Source organism: Pleuronectes platessa, chromosome 10 (genome assembly GCF_947347685.1).
Source record: "Pleuronectes platessa chromosome 10, fPlePla1.1, whole genome shotgun sequence".
NCBI classification, from domain to species: Eukaryota; Metazoa; Chordata; class Actinopteri; order Pleuronectiformes; family Pleuronectidae; genus Pleuronectes; species Pleuronectes platessa.
Window position 1 is genome coordinate 9,835,358 of NC_070635.1, and position 26,380 is coordinate 9,861,737.

The 26,380-nt window shown below is 44.7% G+C and overlaps 2 protein-coding genes across 3 annotated transcripts in view; both read right to left on the minus strand.

The window, feature by feature from the left end:
* ephb6 (eph receptor B6) overlaps positions 1 to 12,728 on the minus strand; it is a 34,530-nt gene extending 21,802 nt beyond the window's left edge. For both annotated transcript variants that reach the window (XM_053432534.1, XM_053432533.1), the window contains exons 1-2: positions 12,539 to 12,728; positions 2,758 to 2,822 (exon numbers count right to left, since the gene is read on the minus strand). In XM_053432534.1, the coding sequence (XP_053288509.1) occupies positions 2,758 to 2,822; positions 12,539 to 12,596 (123 nt within the window). In that variant the 5' untranslated portion in view covers positions 12,597 to 12,728. The remainder of the gene's footprint in view (positions 1 to 2,757; positions 2,823 to 12,538) is intronic.
* Positions 12,729 to 14,819: 2,091 nt separating this feature from the next.
* slc2a3b (solute carrier family 2 member 3b) lies at positions 14,820 to 25,664 on the minus strand. The gene is made up of 11 exons (XM_053432466.1): positions 25,498 to 25,664; positions 24,757 to 24,871; positions 21,417 to 21,521; positions 20,827 to 20,987; positions 20,319 to 20,559; positions 19,486 to 19,648; positions 19,049 to 19,236; positions 17,935 to 18,039; positions 17,745 to 17,846; positions 17,447 to 17,650; positions 14,820 to 17,353 (listed from the first exon to the last, which is right to left on the minus strand). Exons 2-11 carry the CDS (start codon positions 24,778 to 24,780, stop codon positions 17,102 to 17,104), a joined length of 1,545 nt encoding a protein of 514 aa, XP_053288441.1. The 5' UTR covers positions 24,781 to 24,871; positions 25,498 to 25,664; the 3' UTR covers positions 14,820 to 17,101.
* Between the last annotated feature and the right edge of the window lie 716 nt (positions 25,665 to 26,380).

The following is a 26,380-nucleotide window of genomic DNA, read 5'->3' on the forward strand; positions in this document are numbered from 1 at the left end:
CTCTGAACCTCCTGAGCCGCGGCCGCCGTCCATTCACTGCTACCACGCTAGGGCCAAGCTTCATGCATACTTGTGTGTCGCTATCACTTGTCTGGGCTCCAGGTTCACCTTCACCTTCTTGTGTGTATCCTCTGTTGCCCAGAACTTAGTTATGACTACAAGCACCCAGCCTGAGATATGATCCCCCAGCCGGCTGCGTGTTCGTGCACCCATCCGTCTGACCCAGGCCTCTAATCTGCCGCCTGACCAATTCACCAGGAGCCCAAAGTCGGCCCAGGCAGAGCTCCCCTCTCAGCCGCCTGCCCCACTCTCCAGCGATCCCTGCCTCGAGCCACATGCTTCTTACGATCAACAACAAACAGCCTTTTTAAAATAAACCAACTCCTGGAAATGTAGCACAGGGGCAGGTCCATAGACAAAACTGTAGAGCGGAGAAAGGGGCACGCAGGAGATATGAATGTGCACACACTCTGATGTGCAAACACACAATGGAGGAACAAAGAGTGAGAAAAAAAAAGGTAGACAAAAAAAGGCAAAGACTACAGTAAGAAGTGGGAAGTCTCTGCTGGTTTGACACTGAGAGGAGATGAGGGGTAGAGTGGAGATTGAGTTGGGGGATGAAAGAAGGAATTTGAGGCGGAGACCCGGTGGCTCTGGGACTGTGAAGGGCAAAAGGGAGGAAGGATTAAAAGATGGAGAAAGAAAGACAGAGACAAAGACGGTTTCCAGTACATTGAGAAGAGCGGAGAGACGGTAAGACGGCGAGGAGAAGCAGGAGGAGAGCGCAGCAAAGAATATCCCCAACGCGCCTCGAGCAAAATAAAAGATGTGAGGAGAACAGTCGGGAAAGGGTTAAAAAAAGAACACACACACACACACACACACAAACACATACACACGCACACACGCACACACTCCAACACACATGACCTCCCTCTTCCCCCTCCCCTCTCTTGATCTGTCTTTCTACTTTTCTCAGCTTGATGCCCCAGGTCAAATAACCATATCTCCATCATAGAAGCACTTCTCATCCAGGGACCATAAAGAGAAAAAAAAGGTCTGCCTGACTGGCTCTCTCTCTCTCTCACACACACACACACACACACACACACACACACACATACAACCTTCCTCACGCATGTCTCCCTATTAGCATTTGCCGTCATGGTTCACAGACTCCTCACACACATGCGGCCCTAATTAATCCAACATCATGTACAATTATGGTTCGACACTGGAGGCCAGACTGGGGTGATAATGACGGTGCGTTAAGCTGCGGTTAAGTGTAAGGTGATATAAAAGACTCCATGTGAGTGTGCATGTCTAACAGATGTGGCTCGGGACTACTGTGCATTCACATTTTACACCAACATGTGACATTTTGATGTTTCATAGGGGAGTTGCTCACATCTAAAAGTGGTGTTGACGTAGCGAGTGTTTTCATTTTCATGAGACGTGTGATGCTCTAAATTTATAAATCAGACGTTTGAACATATTGCCCATTCAAGGAGAGCGGCTCAGGATAATATTGTTCCGGGTAATTGGCAAAGGAATTTCCTGCACGGGAACGAGAGCGGCTTGGGCGACATGTGACGTCCCACAGTTTGACTGATTATTCCAGAGATGATGACAATGAAGACGGCGTATGAGTGTAATTATGAGCCATATTAGAGTTGAGCCACAATCACTCACAGATGAGTGCATTTAACTGACCCTGGGAGCTGACCCTGGCAAAGTCACGCAAGTATACGCACACATGCACGCACACACACCCATGCACACACACACACACACACACGTAACCCCACTCACATGTATTCACAGCTCAAGGCGAAGTGACAACCTTACATAAAGAACAGCTCAAGGACGGCAGATCTATGGATCCATCACCACGTTTATTCCCACGCTGTTGCCAACCTGCTAAAAGCTCCACAGTGAATGTCTAATGCCGGCAACTCTGCAAGATAAGGACACTGACTTGAACCAATCACAACAAATACAAGTGTATAGCTCTATTCTAATCTTTGAGCCCTTCTACGTAGGGCATTTTCAATATGTTCTGACATTTTAAAGACCAAACAATAACCAGTTAAGCAAGAATATAACTAAAAGATTAATCAATAATTTAAATTATATTTTTATATATGATACCAAAGAAAATCAATAACCAGGAACAGTTCTATTTATAAAAATATATAAACATGTCTGTTTACTCATCAAACATACAAAAACTCGGCCACCAGGGGTCTCTCAGTCAAAACAACAGCAAACGACCGAGTTTGATGATATCATAAAGCAGCGTGGGATCATGGGAGATATTGCCTTCACCACCATTGCAGTTGAAAATCTATCTGACCCACGTGACTCACACAAACTGCAGACTGGCTAACTAGCTATCTGGCTAGCAGTGTGTTTCTCCTTCATAATACGTCGGTTGCACTTGAAGTTACTGCAGAGATGTGCAGGGCCACGAGTAAAGCGAATACAACGCAGTTAAAAAGCAACTGAAATAAAATGTTACCGTTACCTTGAATAAAATACCTGGATTTCTCTGGGTTTGAACATTGTTGGAAACATGTACACAAGTACACAAGTCAAAAATACATATAACATATATGTATTGGTTTTCAAACATATTAATCCAGAATAATTACAAATTATATCTTTAAGCAATGCAAAACAATGTGATTTACAACCACCACTCGTTTTGTCTCCTAAAAGCAGACGAGCCCACGGACAGTCCCCCCCCGTGCTTACCCCTGTGTCTGGATAGGTGGTCCAACCCAGCTCTGAGGTAGACTCTGTTGTGTCCAGCAGCATCACTGCAGGGAGAGGAAGCAGAGACAAAGACGAGACATGAGAACACAGAAAAACACATTGTTCAGAATTCAAATGGTCACCAGAGATCGCTGCTCAAGAGTGAAATCTTAAAGAGTTTGTAGTAGTAAGGTGTTCTCTCAAAGACTGAAAACCCCAGACTGTGTGATTCTGAGATGCCTTTAAGAAAAATGGATTTCATTGTAATATAGTTTAGATAAGATTAGCGTGTACAATAAATCCGTCTCTTTATTTATTATTAACAACCACTGGTAGTGGGAAGCCTTTGCCGGTGGAACAGGTCCAATACTCGTCCACAGCTCTTTGATTTTTCCCTCCATGCAATAAAATCAGGGAGGGCTCCAGCTGTGTGCATCTGTCAAACCAGATAACCGATCCTGAGTAATGATGCATTTTGGCACACTGTTCTGGTGTTTAAAAAATTAAACCCGATTGACCTGATGGAGCACCGTGATTAAAGGTCAAATTTCCCAACTTTAAAAGGCCATAACAGTTACTGTCACATCCTGTTGAAACTTAGCGAGCTGATGCTTCTCCAACTTTGGTCAAAGGTGAACCTTCATCAGTCTGAGGGCGTCGATACGCTCGGTGGTGGTTTCTTGTCTGATTCCAGATTTAACAGGCGTTTGATAAATTACACTCGTCAGGAATGAAAGGCGTGAGAAGAGCTCATGACTTTCATGTTGGAGAGTATTTTCACATAATTTGCTTTTAGTGCTTGATAAAGCATGCAGGCAAAAAAAATCACACACACAACCAGACGTTAATGCCGAGTGCTGTGTGCCGACACATGGCAGCTTCCCACACAAAACTGAAGCCCTCACATTTTCCATTAGTTTTTCGGAAACCGTGGTGGAGAGCGTGGCCCCAGTCTGCCTCGCTCTGCACTCACCAATTGAACAAAGGCCAAAAGTTGTTGTGCGCACAGAGGTGGCAAAAACGTTAGACTTCAGGTTTTGGATGCTCACACAGACTGAGCTAATGGAGAAAAACGCACAGTGTCTGATTCTGTCATGCACAACACTGATCCCATAAAGGCCCGTAGAGACACACACACACACACACACACACTCACGCATTGTTTGGAGCGAGCAGCCATCCACCTCTGTTTACAAATAAATAATTCTCCTCATTGGTGTCATGCAATTTTTATGCTTTTAGTTTCCATTTCATGTCACACAATCGTTCACCAGAGAAAAGAATAATCTCTCTCTCTATCTCTCTCTCTCTCTCCCTCCCTCTCTCTCTCTCTCTCTCTCTCTCTCTCTCTCTCTCTCTCTCTCTCTCCTCTTCTCATTCCGACAACCAGACAAAGAGCGACTGAAAAATGTTATCCGCACAATCATCAAAGTCAGGCAACCGCTGAACATCAGTGACTCACTGATACAGCACACTGTTTATTTCTCAGGTGTACACACACACACACACACACCCACACACACACACACACACACACGTGTGCGTCTCTGTATAGTTGTGAGGACACTCACTGACATATCACATTTTCTAGCCCCTTACATTAACCCTAACCATCACAACTAAATACCTATACCTAACCCTAACACTTACCCTAAGTCTAAACCCTCAAAAAGCCAATTTAGTTTGTGAGGACCAGCCAAAATGTCCTCACAACGTCAAAATATCCTAACAATAATGGTATTAAATAAAAATTGTCCCTCATAACTATAGATAGACATGCACACACACTCACACACACACAGGATGGTGCAGCTATCCCTGAGAGGACTTTGCATTGACCTCCATGCATTGTTGACACCCTTATCCCTGACCTTAACCATGAATACTAAATGTGAGACCCCCACCCCTCACCCCAATTCTTAACCCTTTCAAACAGCCCTTTGCAAAAGTGAGGATGGGTCAAAATGTCCTAGCTTTGTAAAGGTCTTTATGCTCAAAATGGTCCTCATAGAGATGTAACAACAAGTACACACACAGACACGTTATTATTCTTAATAAATCAAACGAATAAGAAGAAATCAGTCTCATCTGTGGTTTATGACATGAATCCCTGCATCACTCTGTTCTCTGACTGAGCCGTAAACAGTTTTTTTTTATTTTAGGATTATACTCACAGATGGAGACCCTGTAAATCTGTCCTTCAATCCTTCATCTACCCCCCCCCCCCCCCCCTCCCCTCTCTCTCTCTTTTCACCCACGAGATCGTCTGTATGCGAGTCTCTCTAAACTCACACATGTTCCGTGGAACGTGCTCCAGGATTCGGAGTGATATGAATCGTATCAAGAAGACGAACACAAATAGGCTGTGACAGTGAGGGATTAGATGCAGCCACAGGCATCAGAATAAATGCTTCTTAGTGCAGCGTTTGTCTGGACAGCTTGGCAGAGCCGATCAGGAGCAAATCAGCTACAGGGAGAAGACTAAATCCACCAGGCCAGGAAATTTGAAGCCTTTCAGAGGAACGACGATTTCACTTTGCTGACGCACCTTTACTGCTTTGCTTTATGATGCTGCTGAAGGAGGACGCATGTTGTACTGAGCGCTTTCTCAAGCTCAGTGTGGTGACGGCCCATAGATTCACTCCCATGGAGAATCAACCCTCACTTATAAATTAACATTATGTGTTTACTGCATTAACGCTTGCATTTTAAACATCATGCCTTCTGACCTCATTAAGCACCATCATGTTTATATCAAAACACAAACACACACAAATGCAGCAAATGTGTCATTCCAAATTCAATTAACCCTCTGCTTCGGGGCAGAGTCTTGCATGAATAATATATAGCAAACTATTTTGACATTAATATTTATGCCTCTACTATTTAGCTTCTCGTCGTGGGGCCTCAGGGACCACAGGTCCTCACGTCACCTCCGATCTTTGCAGGGAAGACCTGTACATGAAGATTACATGGAGGGCTGTTCGAGGAGCTTATGTCTTATTGCGTGACATTAGCATTTTGAATAATTCACCATGACATCCTCAGATAAGCGGTGAGTGCTGTGTTGCACACACCTTCCAACTATTATCCTGAGCTGAGGCATCATGACTGGATCTTGTGTGAGAGGAGTCGTAGAACAAAAGAGGGCCACGTCAGCCGGCGAGTCCACTTGGCCGGTAAAAGCCCCTTTATTTAACTCTCAGACAAGCCCTCCATGTGCACCGAGCGCTGCAGCCTCGCTGCCATTGGTCCATCCGAGGGGACGAGACACTCAAAGTTTGTCCCCGACAGTTTGAAGAAGTGCTGAGTCCGCAATCTGGACCTGAGTGCTGCTTTAATGCATGGCATTCTCTCACATCCTCCTGCTCCACTCTCATCTTCCACTCACTTTACTCAATAGGCTACCTCCCCCCCCCCACCCCCCTTTTTTCCCTCTACCTCCATCTTGTCCCTTGTCCCTCTCATCTGGCCTTTCTCTGCATGTGTGTATTATTCATCTAAAAAGTGACAGCAGGGTGGCCATCTCCGTACGTCAGATAAGAAGATAGTCCCGGCTCCATTATTGATGCCGGATCTGCTGTTTGTTTGGGAAGAGCTTTGATGAAGAGAAAGAGGAGACAACAGAAAAGAGAAAAGGGGCCGGGTTATGAAACTGGAATGAGAGGAGGACGATGGGATGGAGTCTGTGCGTACTCACATCCCCTCTCTCTCTCTCTCTGCGGTGTGGGTGTAAACGCTCCTTTGTGTTGTGGCGAGGTGGCCTGCATTAGTTCATGACAGTCCCCTCTGGAGTGCTCACTTCAGCTGAGTGACCCTCTTTCCCTCTTTCCGCTCTCTACGTTTATTTCTCTTTGCCCAACACTCCCCCACCCCCCCCCCCCACCCCCCCCCCCCCCCCCCCCCGCTCTCTTGTGTGGCCATGCATGCAGCGACACTCTCCCAGCGCTAACAGGAGTGCTGTCGTTCATGTCACGCCTCTTTGACGGCAGGTGTATGCTACATCACTGCTCACTTCCCGGGCAATAGGAACACCAGACACACGACCCCCCCCCCCCCAACAAAGAATGAAGGTGTTAACATTGATGTAGGCTAGAGGGGTGTGAGTGTGCGTGTGCGTGTGTGTGTGTGTCAGTACAAAATGTGCCACTAAAGTAGAAGCACCTGGAGAGAGTACACAAAGTCACTGAGCTCACAGGTAACAAGATGTCAGAAACACACACACACACACACACACACACACACACACACACACACACACACACACACACACATAGACATTTTCAGCCAAAAAAAATAAAATAATCCCCACAGTTGCCTGCGAGCATGCTGAGCAGCGGTCAGGTCAGATTTTGTCTTTTGTCCACTCATCCACCCTCCTCCACCCATTCCTTATACGCTCCAGATGCTCCCACCCACAGACAGTCAGCCCAGGACGTGGCCTACACCAAACCATCATTACAAACAACCACAGCGAGAGAGTGATACGCCGAGACAGAGCCGGAGCGAGAGGAGGAGCGAGGGAGGATGGGGGATTAACGCGATTCCAGAAATAAGCATGCACATGTCAGAGGGAGTTATCAAAAAAGTTTATGGCGGCTGGGCTGAATGAAAGTGCAGCTGCAGCAAACAGCACTTAAGCCAGGTTAGATGACAGAGCGAGGGCCGCGGTGATTTGCAGAGCAGGCTGCAACAGGCACAGGTGGGAGGGACCTTCCACGAGAGCTCCCTCTCTCACTCGATGGTAACACATTTGCAAAGGTCAGGGAGCTGTGGGTGACTGCATCTTAAAGGGGGAGTTCTGCATCGTGAGGGAAATGTGCATAGTCGCTTTGCCAAGACTGAGGCAAAGTGAGTTTGTACGACTTCTTGTGTGACCTGCGAGGAAGTCAGAAATGTTTATAGCTGGTCCGAACGGCTATACTTGAAGCCGGGGGGGAATATCCGTCCCTCATAAACAACAGGGAGACACAACATCGTTTAAATATAGACAGTTGTATACACTTTCAGACAGCATTTCCTGGAAGACATTCTTAGTGTTCCACTTCTTCATTCGCCTCAAAAGTGACAGAAAGGGTTGCTGCTCTGATTGTGACATGAAGTGATTTCAGGATTTGATCGTCACCAGTGCAGCACCAATTGCCTTTTTGGACTGGGCTGATTGTCGGGCCTGTGGTGTTGCTGGTCGCAGCTTTCTCTCTGAAGCTGTAAAAGTCCCCTGCAGTAATTGAGCTGCAGCGAGTAAAGGCCGACCGCACAGAGAGCTGCTCACCTGTCTGATCAAAGTTCAGTGAAGCTCGGGACCCACGACCCTGAACCGGAGTAACAGCCGACATGAAAGTGTTGTTTTTCGTGATCGCCATTTTAAGTTTTAAGAGTGTGAATGTTGAAATGTCTTTTTCAGCAAATTCAGAAATTGTCTGTATTGAATTCTCTGTCTCAAATATGTTTTATCTTGCTATATTTTTACTCTTGACTTTTTAATCATTAGTGATTTTGTTTCCTGTTTCTAGCCTTTATTTTCACATTTGCCATACAGACACAAAAATTGGTATCAACCGAATCATCTCACTCTGAGCAAAAATACACATCTTTGTCCAAATGTAAATAATCACTGAGTTATTTAATGAGAACAAAACCCAAACGTGTGTCCTTCTGTCTGCCAGCATGTCCATTGGAGAGCTCTGATCCGTGAACCAGGAAAATAGAGAATAAGGTTTTACAGGAGAAAAAAATCCTGAACCTGATCCAAACATATTTGAATAACCATCTCCACCATAAACAACAATTAAGAGGAAGGAATGTAAACCCGAGCTGAGATCAGTGTAATGTTTCTGTTGTTGTGTCATTACACAGCCCTCAGTTATCAGATGTACTGTAGCTCTCCCTCTGTTCGGGCAGCCTGCAAACCTGCCAAGTGCGGCTTTAATGTGAAATTCAAAACTGCAAACTGCATTCCAGCGTCGGGGCAGCCGATACCACACGTTCATCTTTCAGTCATATTTGGCTTTAACTCACCGCCTGTCCACACGGGCGCATTATCTCTGATGCAATCTGCCACGACACTGACTGACTTGGTCGGCAGCTGCCAGGGGGCTTGAGTCGCTCACGTCACAAATGACAGACGCATGATTCCTCTGAGGAAAAGTGGCCTAATGTCATTAAAGCGCACTCGACTGCCACAGAAAATGCTGCAGCTTTTATTCTAAATGCCAAAAAACGATGCTTTAAAAAACGCCCTGGAACAGATAATTGTTGTTGTTGTGTCAGTGATGGGGAGGCTGCGTCCTCCACTTCCCACCAGCATGTGATTCCTCTCTCTCTGGAGCTCGGTGCACAGCGACGGGCCGGATGAACGAGGGCAGGAAGCCTTTCAGGGCCGTGAGGGGCGTCTGTCCCACTGCAGTCCCACTGTGACAAGCATGACATTTATTTTCATATCACACGTTCTCTAATTCATCACGTCCTGAACGCGGAATTGCTCACTACACCCACGATAAGGATGGTAACCTGCTTGATTAATACCCAATTAAAGCCAGAAACAAGTAACAGCAGGAAAGATGGAGGAGATGACCTTAGAGTGAGAACGTCAACACGGCCCAAAGTGTATCCTGCTGGTGTTTTTCTTTAGAACCAGTGGTGGAGGAAATACTCAGATGGTTAACCTGAGTTCCAGTTTCAGTTCCAGTTCCAGTTTCCAGTTTCAGTACTGTGATGTCAAAAATGGTGTAATGCAAGTTTTACTTCCCGAAATAAAAGGTAAAATATCAGAGTGCAGAAAAATGGTCACTGTAATATTATTAGATACTTAACACTGATGCATCATTATGTAAACTCAGTAGAACACATATCTCTGCCAAAGCCCAACACCCTCAATTTAATCAAGCTGCAACAAATGAACCACACTCATGAATTATTCTCTGGAAAAAATTTAGAAAATTGCTCCATCTCACAAAACAAAACTAAATCTGGCTCCGCCCCTGATCTAGATCTGCACCAGAACTGAACAGGCCCTGACCCAGAGAACACCCCTCCATCAGATTTCATGGAAATCTGCTCTGCTGTTTTTATGTAATCTTGCTTAAAAACTAAAAACAAAACAAAGGGACAGTTCTGAAAACATAACCTCTCAACAAGTTGCTTGAAAATTCGAATTTCATTACATTTATATAATTGCTGTTTTGTGATTTATTACCTGAAAATACCTCTGAGGTCATGTCTTCACCACTGTCTGTTTGTTTGTTGATTTTATTTATTTGCTTGTTGTAAGTAGGATTACGCCAAACCTGGATTACCATGAAACTTTATGGAAGGGCGCGGTGTGGGTCAGGTGGCAGATGCAGGATTTTTTTCCCCCACTTTCTTTTAACATTGTGATATCGGGCGTTTTTCATTTCCGTTTTCATGGATTATGATGGAAATTGATCAAAAGAATCCGTCACGTATAGGGAACAGATTTTTAAGCGTGTGTGCGTGATTTGTTGTAAAAAGACAAATTGAGTTTGTGAATTTAAACTGTTGGGCCTTGGTGGAGGTATGAACTACACTGAATTACTTTGTTTTGTAAATGTGAACCTGTAACTTTATCTGAGCCTTCAAACTTCCGAATCATTAAAACCAACAGAAGTTTAGAGGCGATGTTTATTTTTGGTAAAAACTCTGAAACAAGGCCTAAGGGGAATATTCGGGTAAAGTGATTTCTAATTGTATCTCCTCATTTGAGTGGAGTGAAATCTGCAAATCTGGGAAATGGTTTCTGACCTTCTGACCTCAGTGTCTTCTGACGACGTTAGAAGTCAGCGCACTCGGCCTGTTGCCTTTTGGTCAACATCAGATGAGATTACCTTCTCGGGCTATGACACACGTGCATTCCACTAATGATACAAGGTTAATTTCTGGATGTTCACAGCTCGATGAGCACCGCTGCAGCTCCGCTCATCCGTGAAGAGCTGGAGGGGCATCAGGTGTGCCTCCCATGCGCAGGCCTCCCCCTCAGCGCGGCGTGCTAATCCAATGTGAATACGCAACCCAACGCCACAGATCCAACTATTTAGAGGCCGGCCGTGTGGCTTCACATCAACACCTCGCGTCAACAATGCATGTGGGTGAACGCACCGACACTCACAAAGGCATCAGCAGCACGTGAGGGTGACAAATCCAATGGCCTGCCACTCACAGCCCTCTGCAGTTTGTCAGAATGCAGGGAAGCAGCAGAGTGGCTTTTATTCTCTTAACTGTGAAATAGGAAAGATTACAAAATACAGCAGTTTTATGTTCTGTGACGAGGTTGTTAGAGCAGGAAACACCGATTCACCACACAGACAATAAACAATGGATAGACAGACAGTGAAGTATCAGTTAACACGCAGCCATGTTCAGTCCAGACAGACACAACGTTTACTGCAATCAAATCTGAGGCAGACGTCAAATCCTCCTCTCGTGACATAACTCGATGCTTCAATTGGAGTGGATTTAGGAAGATGACCGTGCTATTGGGTTAATACTGTATTATGAAGAGCTCTATTTCAATTATGACGCGGAGTCAGTAGGCCAGTGGCCCCGGTGCAGCCTCTCGTCCGCTCTCTGTCATTCTGTCTCATCTCGGTCCAGGCCATCTGTTACAAGCACAGCTCAAATCTGTGGCATGGGGCTGACATATAAGTCACCTCTGTTTACAGGCCCCGCCGCTGGCACACACCTCCCAGTTAAACTGAGGCCTGATGGGAGATGAGCGTGAACAGGTGCCGCTCTTCTCCTTTGAGAGAAATGGCGTGCTGACTGCTGGAGCCCCCCCCCCCCCGAGTGCGGGCGGCAGGATGTTGGAGCGGGAGTTATGTATAGGCAGACGCTGAAGCATGCGTACACACACAACGAGACACACACACACATATGTACAGAGAGACACAGGCACGCATGCACATACACACAAAAGGCAGTTTATCAATCAATTTGTTCATGGACGGAGTCTCACTTGACTTTCCAGACACACACACACTTCCTCCCTCGCGCTTGCAATATTTAAAGAATATAATATTTACATTTTCTGAGGAAACATGGAGAGTAAGGAGTAGAAACTAAGGACATGCATCCACAGAAAGAAAGCGCCTCTCGTAACTGGGCTGACGGGGTCAGGGGTCTCTTGCTGAGTGACATGAGGGCTGAGGGGGTTGCAGACCCCCCCCCCCCCAGTCAAAGACAACTGGGTTATGCAACTTATTATTCATTTGTCTCCGGCCTTATTTCCATATTCTTTTATTTCAGGGAGCTTAATAGACCCCGGCACGCACCTGGCACTTCCATGCCAACAAAGTCCTGTCTAATGTGCTGCCACGGCAGCTCACACGAGCATGTGCATGCATATACACCCACTTCAGACACAATACAGGGGCGCACAAAGCTAACATGCACGGGGAGAGAGGTGGTAATTATTCAGGGGGGTCCCCAGAGGGAGGTGGAGCCCCAAAATATCCAGAGTTTCTCCGGAGGTGCCGCGGCCAGCCCACCTTGCAGTTTCACACATTGTCAAAGTGCCCAGAATTCCACAGAGAGCCACTTACTCAACAGTGTCCATGTTACACTTGTAGACTACAAGTACAAGCACATGATGAGGGGAGCTGTGCAAACTCTCCATCACGCTATTCCGCCACACGCACACTCTCTTTCACACACACACACACACACACACACACACACACACACACACACACACACGTCAGGCCTACACATGCAAGCAGAGATGTTTTGTGAATCAATTCGAATTTAAAAAAAGTTTGTTCCTCACCTTCCTCTGCTGAATGAGGCCGGAAAATCAGACAGAGACACAGAAAGACCCTCCACATCTCCACTACAGAATGAAACTGACAGAGAGAGAGAGAGGAAGGGAGAGAGCATGAAAGAGAGAGAAAGAGGGAGATAGAGTGAGTGTGTGTGACAGACAGAGCGAGTGAGCAGGAGAGGGGGGGGGGAGGTTGAGAGAGAGAGGAAAGAGAGAGAGAGAGAGAGGGAGGAGGTGGAGTCTGTTTGCTCCCTTTATCTGAGGGAAAGAGAGAGAGAGAGAGAGAGAGGATGAGGGGGTGGATGGATGAATGGATGAGGGAAGGAGAAAAATATTTACAGAGCAGCGCATACAACAAGGAGGCTGGCAAGTGAGGGAGTAAACAAAACAACACGCTGCTGTCATAGAGACAGTAGAAGAGAGAGATCAGAGAGAAAGAAAGAAAAGAAGGGGGGGAGAGAGGAAGTCCTTTTTTTCATTTGAGATAAAACAAAGAGACAAAGAATGAAAGAAAGAAAGAGAGGGTGAGTCAACAGGAGAGAGTGACACACACACACACACAGAGTGAGAGAAGGAGGCGGAAAGATTAATAAACAAGTTGGGTTCGTACGACGACTGTCTAGACACGTCTGAGGGCTTCTGCTGGCGCTGGGCTCGGAGGCCGCCTGGCACCCGGTGGCTGTGGCAGCCCTCACATGTCTGGACTCTCTGCTCACTGGCACTTTTCAAGCTGCGGCATGTGAACCAACCCAAAACTGATCTCCTCTCTCGTTTTCCCTCCATGGCTCCATCTCACTTCCAGACTTATTTTTGTGGGGAAATGAGGAGGATTGAGACACATTTCTCTACGCTCTCCATCCTTCATACGACCACCACCCCTCCTCCTCATACCCCCCCCCCCCCCCCCCCCCCCTGTCAGACACTCCCATTGCTCATCCAGGCAGGATCCAGACACACACACAAACACACACACACACAAACACACACAAACACACGCACACATAAACACACACATGCTAGGACACGCACACACACACATGCTAGGACACGTAAACCCAACAGCCCCTCCGGTCCGTGCACGCCACTCGCTGGTCGGACCGCGGCACTGCAGCTTGTTGATGGCTTTTCATGCCCCAGTTCACTGCAATGAATAAAACTTCAGTGGACTCTTGCAGGGAGATGTTGCCCATTGGCTTGACACAGTTAGATGGCCCCATTCCCAGCCAGCCGGGGGCCCTTTACCCTCGGCTCTTTGCTCCGAGAGGCTGATGTGCGGAGGGCAAAGTGGAGAGGGTCCACTTGGTCCATTTTTGTTCTTTTGCAGCAGCTCGCTCCCTGTGGCTGCTCGGATAAAATGTCAACTCGTGTGTGTTTTAGAGCTGAGACAATGAGTTCATTGACTATTCAATCATCAGAAAAGGATCACAGTCAATTAATCACTAAATAATAATAAATAAAAAAAAACTGGCCTTTTATGTCAGAATGCTGTTTTTATAATCACAACCACCAAGGACTTCATGTTTTGTTCTGTGCTTGTTGTGTGTCAGTGTGATGTTCAGCAGGATAACACAAAAACTACAAAACAGCTTGTTCATGAAATTTGGAATTGGATGTGGTATCAGACCGAAAAGTATCCATATAATTCTGGTGTGGATCTGGATCAGGGTTCAGATCCAGCATTTTTTTTTCTCCATTTTCCTTCAACATGGCGAGTTAGGCCTCTTTCATGGAATCTTGATTTTCCTTTTTCAATCACGCATGAGTGTTTAATTATTTATGAGTGTAGATTTATTGGTGCGGATTCCAATATAAATCCAGATCCAGTGAATTTAAATGTGGTTTCATGAGGAGACTGTTGGAAACACTGGGTGCATTCTACTTCGAAAACTGCTTAAATTATAAACCATTTTAACGAAGCATATTCAGTTAATCAAAGACAAATTTGAGTTATATTGAATTGCTTCTGCACTTTCCTAGTCAATGTTATAAAAAACCTCTGGATTTGCAGTTCAAAGTATTTCTGTTAAATGTGAGAACAATGTGATTTAAAAATGAAGCTTTCATAGCAAAGTGAGAATAAAAAGTAGATTTTCAAAGGAATTCCTCCGCGGGGTTGATAATCCCCTGCATCTCTTCGTGTGTTCTGGTTTGGCTTTTGAAGCTGTGGGTCACAAGAGGGTGTCTAACCCCGTGACTCCGTGTCACGCACGCACGCCTAATGCATATCAACGCTAACATGAATATATCATTTCAGCAGCCGCAGCAGCCACGCAACAAAAACAAGCTCTGGTTTTAAACGCATGACTTTATTCCAGTGGTTCAGGGTTTGTTAGCCTCACTTAGAAAAGGACAATTGTTCACCAGCTTAAAATAAAAAAACTTCACTTGGTAACAGGCGAATAAATGAAGTTTGTTCAAATCAAAGTTAACAATTTTAAATTAAATAATTGATCATTTAATTTGGGGGGAAAATAACTTGTATGTAACCAGTTGAAATATTTTTATTTTTTATTTGGTGAACAGTTTTCTTTTTTCAGTGTGTACAGTGTATGATTGAGTAGTAGTAGATTATGTTGTGGTGCAGGAATGGAAGTTACCACAATGCAGATATGCAAACAGACAAACCTCTCCTACTTTTACTTTAGAATAGAGATTTCAGTGACATTAAACATTCATGGCAATAAACTGGCTTTAACTCACGGCATCACAGCGAGAAAAAACACACACTGTTCATCCTCATTATTCAAGTCGCACATTTCATTACAAGACGGACAAGTTTATTTCATTTTAGTCTCTCTTGTTATTACGGCAGAACAGAGGACATCATGATAGAAAAACAGAAAAGGTCAACTCCGACTGCCACACACACACACTCCGCTGCCGTCACTTCCCGCTTCTGTTTTCCCAAAAAGAAAAAACAACAAAAGAGCAAAATATACATATTACAAATGCTGTGGAGAACTGAAATATGGTGGCATTCACCGTAGGAACAGTATTCCCCAAAGGGCAAGAGGAAATCGGCGGATGAGACAGGATTATGAAAAGCAAATAGAGGACGACAACCAAAACCAGACCTTTCCTAATGCATACGAATATATTTACATGAAGCAGCGATCGACGCACAGACACACAAACCATCTGGAGAGAGCAGTCGGACTGTGCGGGCAGACGAAACGCTGCTAACTCTAAAAATGGTGAAAAGTGCTTCCTATAAGTGTGCAAGCGTCGACGGCATTTGTAAGCAGGTAAACACTGTGTTGTAACAGCTGAGCAGTGAAAAGTGGAGATTCTAACCTTATACACATGATTTCAGACATTCGGACACAAATACATGTGATACAACAGTTTTTGTGCATTAACCATTGAAATAAATACGATTATACTTTATTTCTTTAGTGTTTTTGTTCTGTATCGTCGTCTCACATGGCTTGTTTAAAAACGGAAATGTGTTAAGTTAGACTTGTGTCTGAATACATATTTGAAAAGGAGAGACAGGCACTTTTGATTTGTTGTAACACTGTTTCAAGAGGTTCTGGGATGTCTTGATGACCTGTGCCGCATTGGCTTGTATTTACGTTTTTCAAGTACAGTGATGGATGAATGAGCTTTATCCGCTGCAACAGTTAGAAGCCAAACCCATCAACACAACGAGACACCTGAGGTATCGGACCGAGTCATTCTGTCATCGTGGTCGTGTCCTGCAGCGAAACCATAACACAGACACTTTGCTAAGACTTGGCAGGGTTAGACTACGCCTCATTCCCCTACATGCAGACATCACCAGCGCACACAACCCTCCTCCACTTACTCCTTTATCACACACAAACGCCTCTAACTTCAAATGACGTGCACCCGTACAAACACCCTGTCCTCCCAGATGACATCAACGTGCATAGCTCGCTTAAATATATAATTTAAATCTACAGTCAGTGCTTTCTTTTCGAGCCAAGGAGGAGAGGGGTTGATGCAGCGCCTCGTCCATCTGTCTGCTCGAGACAACATGGCTCCCGTCCCCTGGCTGCGAGGCACATCAGGCAAGCACACAGGACACCAAGTCAGTCTTTTTTGGGTCAAACCACCACACTCCAAAACCGGCTTTTCAAGCTTGACCTCAATACGTAAACCCCCGCTTTAAATCCGGCAACCTTTTAACACTGGGGGTAGCAGAGGACCTGGACACTGAACATATGTTGATCCTCTTACATGGATCAATACGCACAGAGCTGGCACCGGGAATGTCAACAAACATTAAGTACTGGTAATTCAGTTAAGTTTCGCCCACTGTTAAAGCAGGATTACGGGGAGTTCGGTCATTTGTTTAAGCTTTTGTAATTGGGGAATACTTAAAGACTTTGTATTTAATAAAAAAATAAGGCACATTAAAAACATACATTAAAAACAAAAATCTTGTTTCTGCATTAATACACTGAGTTGGCTTTTGCTAAACACACCCTCGCTGCTCTTTTATCGTTAGTGAGTTATGAAATATAACTCCTTGCAATTTCTATGTGCATGGACCCTGTTCACCTGCACTGCGCCCTAAGGCTTCCTGCTTCTCGCTAAAGATGCTCATGGTTTCCCCGGGGGAAGGTCCACCATGGGAACCTTCTCTGTGGGGGACATGGGTGCAGGGTCTTGCAGGCCGATGGCCACCGCTTCAGGCCCAGGGGCATTGGTGGACTTCCCCGCGGTGGAACTGAATCCCTGAGCGATGTCGTCAAAGGTTCTTCCTTTGGTTTCAGGCACTCGCAGGTAGGTGAAGATGAAGAACCCAATGAGGAGGACCGTGAAGATGATGAAGACGTATGGGCCACAGAGTTCCTGAGAAAAGAGAGGACGGCGGTTCATTGTGGGATAACCTTTAAAACCACTTGTTCATAAAGAGGGTTTCAGGGTTCGTAAATGTATCCATACCTCCAGTTTGGGGAAAGTAAGCCCCACCAGGAAGTTAGCGGTCCAGTTGGAGAAACCTGAGACAGCCATGGCAGCAGGCCGGGGCCCCTGGGAGAAGAGCTCAGCCACGATGAACCAGGGAATGGGACCTGGACCCATCTCGAAACTGGCAACGAAGCCAAACACAGCCACCATGGCCATGTAGCTGAGAGACGGGTTGGTCTTCTGCTCAGACAGAGAAACAGAGAGAACAATTTTAGAAATACATTTTATTTGCCAAGAGATCACAGGACAAGATGATCCAGCAGCTGAGACTTACCCCTAAAGAGAGCGAGATTGTCATAAGGAGAGCGCTGATGGCCATTCCAGCCAGGCCAATCAGGTGCAACGTCCTCCGCCCCGCCCTTTCAACCAGGAAGAGCTGAAAAAAAGGAATTCATTAAAATAGATGAATAATTAAATGAAACATGCCATGTTCTGAGACACAATCCAGGAAGTCAGACACTTACAGAGATGACAGTGAACACAACGTTGACGACTCCAGCTCCGATCGTAGCGTAGATGGGTTGAGTTAGGCCGGCCTTGGCAAAGATGCTTGTGGAGTAGTAAAACACCTGGAGGGAGAAAAAGGAGAAGAAAGACAATGAGTGCAGTCAATGTTTGAAATGACATTTAATACAGTTAATCTGCAACTCTTTTTTCAACCACCTGGGGGCAGAACACACACTGACAGTATTATCACCTTTTCGGGTTGATTAGGTGAAAGAGTTAGCAAAGAATTGCTAGTCTGTTTTTATATTTCTTATATTTATTTTCTTGCAAAAAACGCAGCACAGCTCATTCCTTGTGTGTGTTAACCTACTTGGCATAAAACCCAGATTTTACAAATTTAGCATTCACCTGAGTGTTTGTCATGATAGACTCTCACTTGTAGCTTTGTTTTGGTCTCTACCAACTTTTGGTTGAAACATCTGGACCGTTAGCAGCTGAATGATCCCCAAGTTTATCAGACGGAGCGAAAACAAACTATAACAATGAGCTACTAACTGATTAAATGCTCTGTTGACCTGACTAAAACGACAGGGACCGGTGATGATATCGCTTCTATACATCGAACGTCATTGAATCCATAGAAATATTGATTTGTGCAGCTTTAACTTTCGGTGGTAGATCTAAAGCACAAATCTATACATGTTGCATTATGTAAAACTCTGATATCTGCTTTCCTAGTGAGTGATATAGGTCGGGGTAATGTGTCTGTCAGGGCTGAATCGATGCTGCAGTCTTTGGCCGCAGGCGACAGCAGCTTTACTGTGATCGTCGGGTCAGTCACAATAATCTTCACCACATTTAGTCGTCCTAATTACACAACCTGACAAACAAAACACCTTTTAAATACCACTGTGCTGCCATTGACCCTCAGAGGCTTAGATCATTCCACTCAATCTAACATTGCCTGGAGCCAGGAAGCCTCTCCTGTCCTGAGCTTTGTATAATTTCAGTGAATGGCCCTTAAAAGATTCATTAAGTTTGGAAGATAGCCCCCCCTCATTTCACGCAGACAGAGATTTCTTAATTATGTCCATTAATCGGCCGCCGTGATAAGAAACCATGTGGACTCACGGCGTTGATGCCCGACAGCTGCTGAGAGAGCTGGAGGACGATAGCGATGATGATTGGTTGGCGGTAACTCGGGGAGCGGAAGAGTTCGGGGATGGTCACTTTCTTTTCCATGGCCATCTTCATCCCTTCTTCCTTCATCTCTTGAATATCATCGCTCACGTCTTCTGTGCCACGCAGGCGGACAAGTGCTGCAATGAGACGACGGGATGGATGAACGGAGAAGAGGTCAGCACTTCATGACGTACATATGGTGTTAAGGTAGGAGCAGCTGCAAGGGTCTTGGAAGAACATGTAACCACGCTGACATTTTAATAAATCACAAGGCCTCAGAACATTTACAGGACACGCTTCAATCCACAGCTGTTTAAAAATTCATGACTAGATTCGCACTCATTAAAAGCTGATGACGCCATCTTCTCTGCTGGAACTAAACCAACCTTTCCTTGCCTCCTCCTCCTGGTTGAGGCTGATGAGCAGGTAGCGGGGGCTTTCGGGGCAGAAGGGCAACATGATGGTCTGCAGGACGGCCGGCAGGGCGGTCAGAGCCAGCAGCAGAGGCCACAGATGATCAGAGCCCAGCAGAGACTCCAGTCCAAAGATCTAAAGTGAAAGGGCAGCAGGGGAGAAGTATTTGTTATTGGTGTTTTTAAGTAATTTACTAACGCTACATCAAAAACTTGTATTTACAACAGATTGCCAGATGTAAACCAGTATCAGGCCAAACTAAAAACAAGTTGTGCTGGACTTTATTAAGAATGGTGACATTGAAGAGGCCTTGGAAATGTGAAGTGACTAATCTGTTGTGAGGAATGTGTGCTGTACTCTGTTCCATGTTTGTGACTGTATTTTATTTTACTTATGTATGTGTATATTTATTTAATTTTTTTGTTTTAATTTAGTTTAAACTTAATCAGTATTTTCATTGTGAGTTTTTGTCCCTCTTGAATTTATGTTTTAATCATAACTTAACAATTTTTGTGATATTTGTATGATTTTTTTTTTACCAATCGATTGGTGAAAATTAAAGATTATATTTAATTCAAATCATTCTGAAATGAATGCGTTAATGTGTTTCGTTTTATTCAATGAGTTTATTCATATTGCTCATGTAATGTTCTGCATCCCCCTGCATGAATGTAAAAATGCATTTCCCAAGATGACGTAATGTTGGTAATGGATTGTAGAAAAACTGATTTATTCTAAAGTGAGGAGGTTTTCTAATGGAAAGATATAAAGCATTAACCACCACCATCACATACTGTACTCGTACCTGTGCCACCAGGATGCCGATCACGACACCCAGCTGGTGCAGGGTGCCGAAAGCCCCCCGGACAGCAGTGGGAGAGATCTCACCCACATACATGGGCGTCAGTCCGGTGCACAGGCCGCAGAACACGCCGATGATAAACCGGCCAACAATGATCATCTCAAAAGAGCGACTCAGGGTCGACAGCCCCATCAGACCAGCTCCCAGGACAGCCAGGACATTGGCCAGCATCATGGACTTACGCCTTGTGATGAGCAACAAGCAGGAAGGAAGGAAATACCGAGTTAGAGAAATAAATATATAGGAATTAATTTAAAAGGCATTTGTCTGAAATGTTTACATAAATAAATTGGGCTGCAGCACATTGCTTTTATTGAAGAATATTCTTTAAACGGATCATGAACTGTGATGTCTTAAAAAACAAAGATATTACATTTTTGAATCTCTTGTTTAATGATGTAATTAATCGATCTATTATCAATTTTATTAACTTTATTCCTTTTGTTCTGACCTGCCAAATTTGTTGACTACGGCTCCGACGGAGAAGGAGCCGATCATGCCTCCCACACTGAAGATGGCCACGGAGAAACTCCACACCATGGTGTTCGCTCCCTCGCTGAACGGCTCGCCGTAACGCTCCATGGACACATTCTTGAAAAACCCACGCAGTTTCTGTCACACCACAGAAAAGAATGACAAGGTTAGAGGTGAGAAACTGTATCGATTTTTTTTCACATATCCACATGGGGGCAGTGCAGCTTTTTAAGCATCAACTCATGTCTGACACTCTCTGTTTGGCCGAGGTCAGAGGAGACTCACTATAACCTCCCAGAGAGAGAGAAAAGTTTCTTCAACTTCAGGGTCACTGCAGAGTGTCACTACATTATTAATACCAGGAATCGAAAGAAGATGTTATAATGCATCTATAATTAATCCAGGAACTATGCCCTCTCCTTTAATGGCGGGCGTCTTAGAACATGGATACACTAGATGTCCATCACGAGATTAACATTCAGGAGTGTGGCTCACATCCAGGAACACACACACAGACACACACACACACACACACACACACACACACACACACACACACACACACACCTGCTCTGGTGCATTGATGACCCCGGTGTTGTAGCCGAACTGCAGTGAGCCGATGACTGCTGTTGCGACACAGTACAGAAGGTATGGCGTCAACTTCTTCTTTGGCTGTTGAGGGAGAAAAAAAACGACAGAGAGATGTGACAGATTAAAAGACTGAGTAGGTGCAGCTAATGGACAATCGTGGCCTCAGTCTGTGTGGTGGACGTGGCCCGTTCCTGCCCCCACAAAGCTCTTGTTGTTTTACAGAGACACTGGTAATTACACACAATGAGCCTTTCTACATCTGCCCTCCTCCCCTGTTTCAGCTCGCTGCACCAGAAGCTGCAGCCTCGAAAACCAGTGCGGTGAACGTTTAGTGTTACGACACAGCACCGGCTCCACGATTCCCAGTCCTGAGGTATTTCTCGGCTAAGTAGCTAAACGCACCCTGAGAGAATAAGACCGAATCCTATTGTGTGTGGGGTTTTTTTTTTCCCTGCAGGTTTGAGAATTAAAGTGGGTTTAGCTCCTAATAACAAGCTAATACACCTGACATTAATCCCCGGCATGGCAGGGGAGAGAAATTTGCAATATGTAAAAAGTATCCAGCGGAGTTATTGGTTTGAGTAAAGGTCCCAGTTGACTCTGTGGAGGCAAAACATGAACATCCCCAATCAAAGGTTCAGTGTGACTGAAGAACAGGGCCGAGGACTGCATCTCTTCTGCAGTGACTCCAATGCCTAAACCGGATAAGAACTTTTGCAAAGGTTATTATTTGCATCCAGAGTCCGGTGGTATCAGACTAATGTCCAAACAGGCTCATTTATGAAAGCTAATCCATTTTAATCGTCCGTGTGAAATCCTTCTGCTTTCTTAATCATGCTGCTGTTTCAACATCAATGAAACAATTCATGACGTCCACCAGCAAATACATTGATACGTTGTTTTGTACAATTTTAATCACATCACAAGTCAAAGAACAACAGGCGTGTACAAACACAGGCACGGTCCGCTTTGTCCTGGCATGTGATATCACTATCTGCTCTGATAAACAACAAATTCCTCAAATATCAAGTGGACGTGGAACAAACTGCCTTTTTACAATCTTCAAAGAGTCGTCCTCCCCTGAATCCACGTCCTCCTTTTTCTGATCTGCTGAGACCTTCTGGTTCCTTATTGTCAAAAAAATGTTTATAGCACATAACGGTCGCTCGTTGTAGATGCTCATTAATTGACCACAAACCACCAGCTAGCTCAGAAGGAGACACCAGAGGAAGCGATGAATTGTTTGAGATAATGAGGCTCCACAGTGAGAGAGTGAAAGTTGTATTCAAGCTGCACAGAGTTTTTGTTTTTTTCGGTACAATGCAATGAAGTGAGAGGAACGCACTGTTGATGCACTTGTGACTGACTGAGCGTTAAGGTTTTTTCACTGGAAACAGGAAATGCTGCGTAAATGATAAAAGTGTTAGAGAGTCGAAGGAAGGAAATTCAACTAGTAAGCAAAGACACAAATGCACGATGAAATTAGAAAAAGATTCAGGGAAAAAATACAGAAATGTAATGTCAAAGAATAAAAGTCTAATTAATGCTACATCTGTTAATTTAAAATAAAACAAATGAATTACAGGCAGGTCATCTTTGAGCATGGCCAGAAGATCACTCCCGATAATCTATGCAGAATAGAGGATGTTAGACACTCTTATCTTTCTAGAGAAGTTTAGATCAACTGCGTGGGTTGTGTGTGCATGTAAATCAGGTGAAACACACGCATCAGATCTGCATCTGCAGGGACACGCCTGTGTTGGGTAAGATTTCGACGAGTCGACTCCATCGTTGGACCGCCCTCTTATTACAACAGCAATTTGACTTGGGAGGGGCCGAGTGAGTGAAGCACGAAGCATGAAGCTGTAGACATCGAACGGACATGTTGCACTCGCCTGTTGTGTTTACGTGTCTTTTTGCATTTAGTGTGTGTGTGTGTGTGTGTGTCTTTTTTTTTAAAACAAGACATAAAGTTACACAAGATCTGCAGCTCTAATATACAATGTACAAAATACACACACTGCAAAATATTAAACAGTTAAGATCAATATGTGAAACCAATAAATGATTGATTATATGCTCTACTGATAAAGTAAATACTGACAAATTAAACTTAATACATAAGATGTTTTGAGTTTGTCCATGACGTTGACAAGTGTCTGCACACGAGGATCACCTGATGTGAATGAAAGCTCCAGACACAATTACTAAATGGATCCTGAGCTGCTGTTTTTCTAGGTTGAGACTGAACTTCAAACGGAAGTTACTCAGCTATACTCTCCTAAATTGGTAATTTCCTGTTAAGTCATAAAAAAAACTGATAATTCAAAGCCACATACAGTTACGTTGTTTCAACATAATTAAGATTTCATCATTTCATCATCCTCGCACTACTCACAAAGATGAGGCTTGACTCCCTCCTCTGTGAGACACCCAACTTCCACATTCATGTCATATTGCAATCTTCCCTCTATTAGCACTTATTCAATATTTCCAACTTGTAATACATTATTTCCTTGTTTGTTATTGCTTTAATCATAAACCAGACCGTTGCAATCCTCCCTTTTCCTTAATACACAAGTAAATAAATGCTATAAGTCTCAACTCGTGACAACAATGGTCTTTTTGCAGTTTGCCTGCTTATAGTAGTGACGATGGTTCGGTGGCTGGTTACAACAACGCGGTGGATGTGTAAATCTGTAGTAACGGCCATGAAAATGAAGTAACTTCATGCAACATGTTTCCAAACACAAACCACAGCGACGGTTTGTGAAGGCAGCACAGGTTCAGAGACAGCATCAACTAGCTGCTCGTTGAGGAGAGACAAACAGAGAGAAGGACTGTTATAATGACTACAGGCAATATGCCAGTCGTCGCTTCCTTTTCTCCTGATCTCTCTTTGTCATGTCACCTTTTCTCTCATCCCACCTCTGTACACGGCAGAGAGCAAAAAACTCAAACACGTTCAAGTTTGAACATGCCACACATAAAGCTCCCCCCTCTTTTCCTTTTAGTCATGTCCCAAAGTGCCCATCTCCACGCCTGGCAGTTATGGAAAAATCCATAACTGCCAGGCTTTACCACAGTTTATATGGTCTGGCTCTAAAGAGGCTCCGAGTGAAAACAATACTCTTCTTCGGGAACCTAGGAATTATACCAGACAAAATAATTTTTAGAGGTATGGATAAATTACATTATTCTACAAAAAACGGTTTGGCAATATCACCTGCGTGGGGTTCAGCGTTCAGCGTTAGGAAAATGTCAACATCGCACCAGCTGCCCAAACAGAGAAGTAGAAGAAAACAGTTATATTCACCTTCTCATCCTCCATCCGCTCCATCTCTGCTGCTTGCTGTGGCTGATATTCAAGAAGGAAAGCAGATCACACACACGACGGACACACCTCCTGTGCAGACAGGCAGCAGAAATACCTGAAAACAAACACACACACACACACACACACACAACAGGAAGCATTCGTCACAGCCTGTTGGCAAACACACACATTATACCTTTAAAGGAAACTCAACATATTTAGCATTATGTAAATAGTTACCTACCATTCCCTATAGCATATACCAGTAGGAGCTTCAGACCACAGATCTAATGATTGCCCCTCACTGAATTCAACAGGAGTCAGTCGGGGTGCACAGCTATGACAGTAAAGCCCTCCCTCTGCCTCCCTGTGATCACACCCTCCCCTGCTGCTGCTGCTGCTGCTGCTGCTCTAATTGTGAAATCTAAAGAGAAATATTATATAACCTCATCTTTTCTAATTCAATTATTGTCGCTTGAATCATTGTGTTTCATAAAGACCGAGACAAAACACCATCTGAGTGGGCTGCACACCATCCTCCATGATGGAGCTGCAGGTGATGCTGCTCTATGTAGACACACTTTAGTTTTTTTTTATGTTTGTCTACACACACTAGACAGGTTTTATTCTCATGGTGTGACAGTGACACTTCAATAATTTACTCCCACAGCTCAAATCAAACATTCGGACAGAAACAAAACTTTTACTCATTTGCACATGTGAAAATGAATGTTTCTTTACCGGTAGTGGCGAACGCCCTCTTTATGTATATCCAGTAGATCAATCCTGTCCAGACCTGTTTGTTATGACAAATGTTCAGCCCTCCTTCTGCCTGTGTGCTTATAAAGGAGGTGGTACAAGCCCATAGGCACGTTCCACTACTTCTGACTCCTCTTACTCATGTATGAGAGGAAGTCACTCTGTGCGTAAAAAGGCGCAGGCTCAAATCTTCCCATGTTACCGAATCACTTCGGGGATTACTCGCCTGGTGTCGTAATGTCAGTGGCAGCCGCGCAGAGGAAAGAAGCAGCAGCCGGTGAAAGGAGCCTGTGTTCCCCTGCTGCTGCTGCTCCTGCTGCTGGTGAACCCGGCTGCTCGGCTGCCCACCGGGGGCGCGAGAACAAAAGGCAAAGTGCACGGAGCTCAGATACAAAGCCCGGTCACGCAGGAATCATGAGACCGGCTCAGTGGGTGGCAAACAAACGGGGAGACCTCCTTAATTTTTCATCAGCTATGTCTAATCCTCACAGTGAACAAATCCCAGTCAGGAATTCAACAAATTGGGACACAGGGCAGGAGTTTCAGGATTTCATATTAAACATTTAACTTATTGATTCGTACTGTTTCGGTACTTCTTGCAGCTTTATCACTATCGTTGCCCTATTGCTTTTCGTTTGATTATTCAGGCCAATGAATCACATCTGTGATGTCGTGAACATACCTGAAAACTCACCAACTTTTATGTATTATGGAGTAATTGGAAATGGGCGTGGCAAAATGGCTCAACAATTGGCTAAAACGCAGGCCCCTGAGTTTGTTTTCAAGGATCTTCACCGAAATCAGCCCACACGTGTTTCACGACCAGACGAACGAAAGTTTTCAGGAGCATTATGGAAAGCGCAAC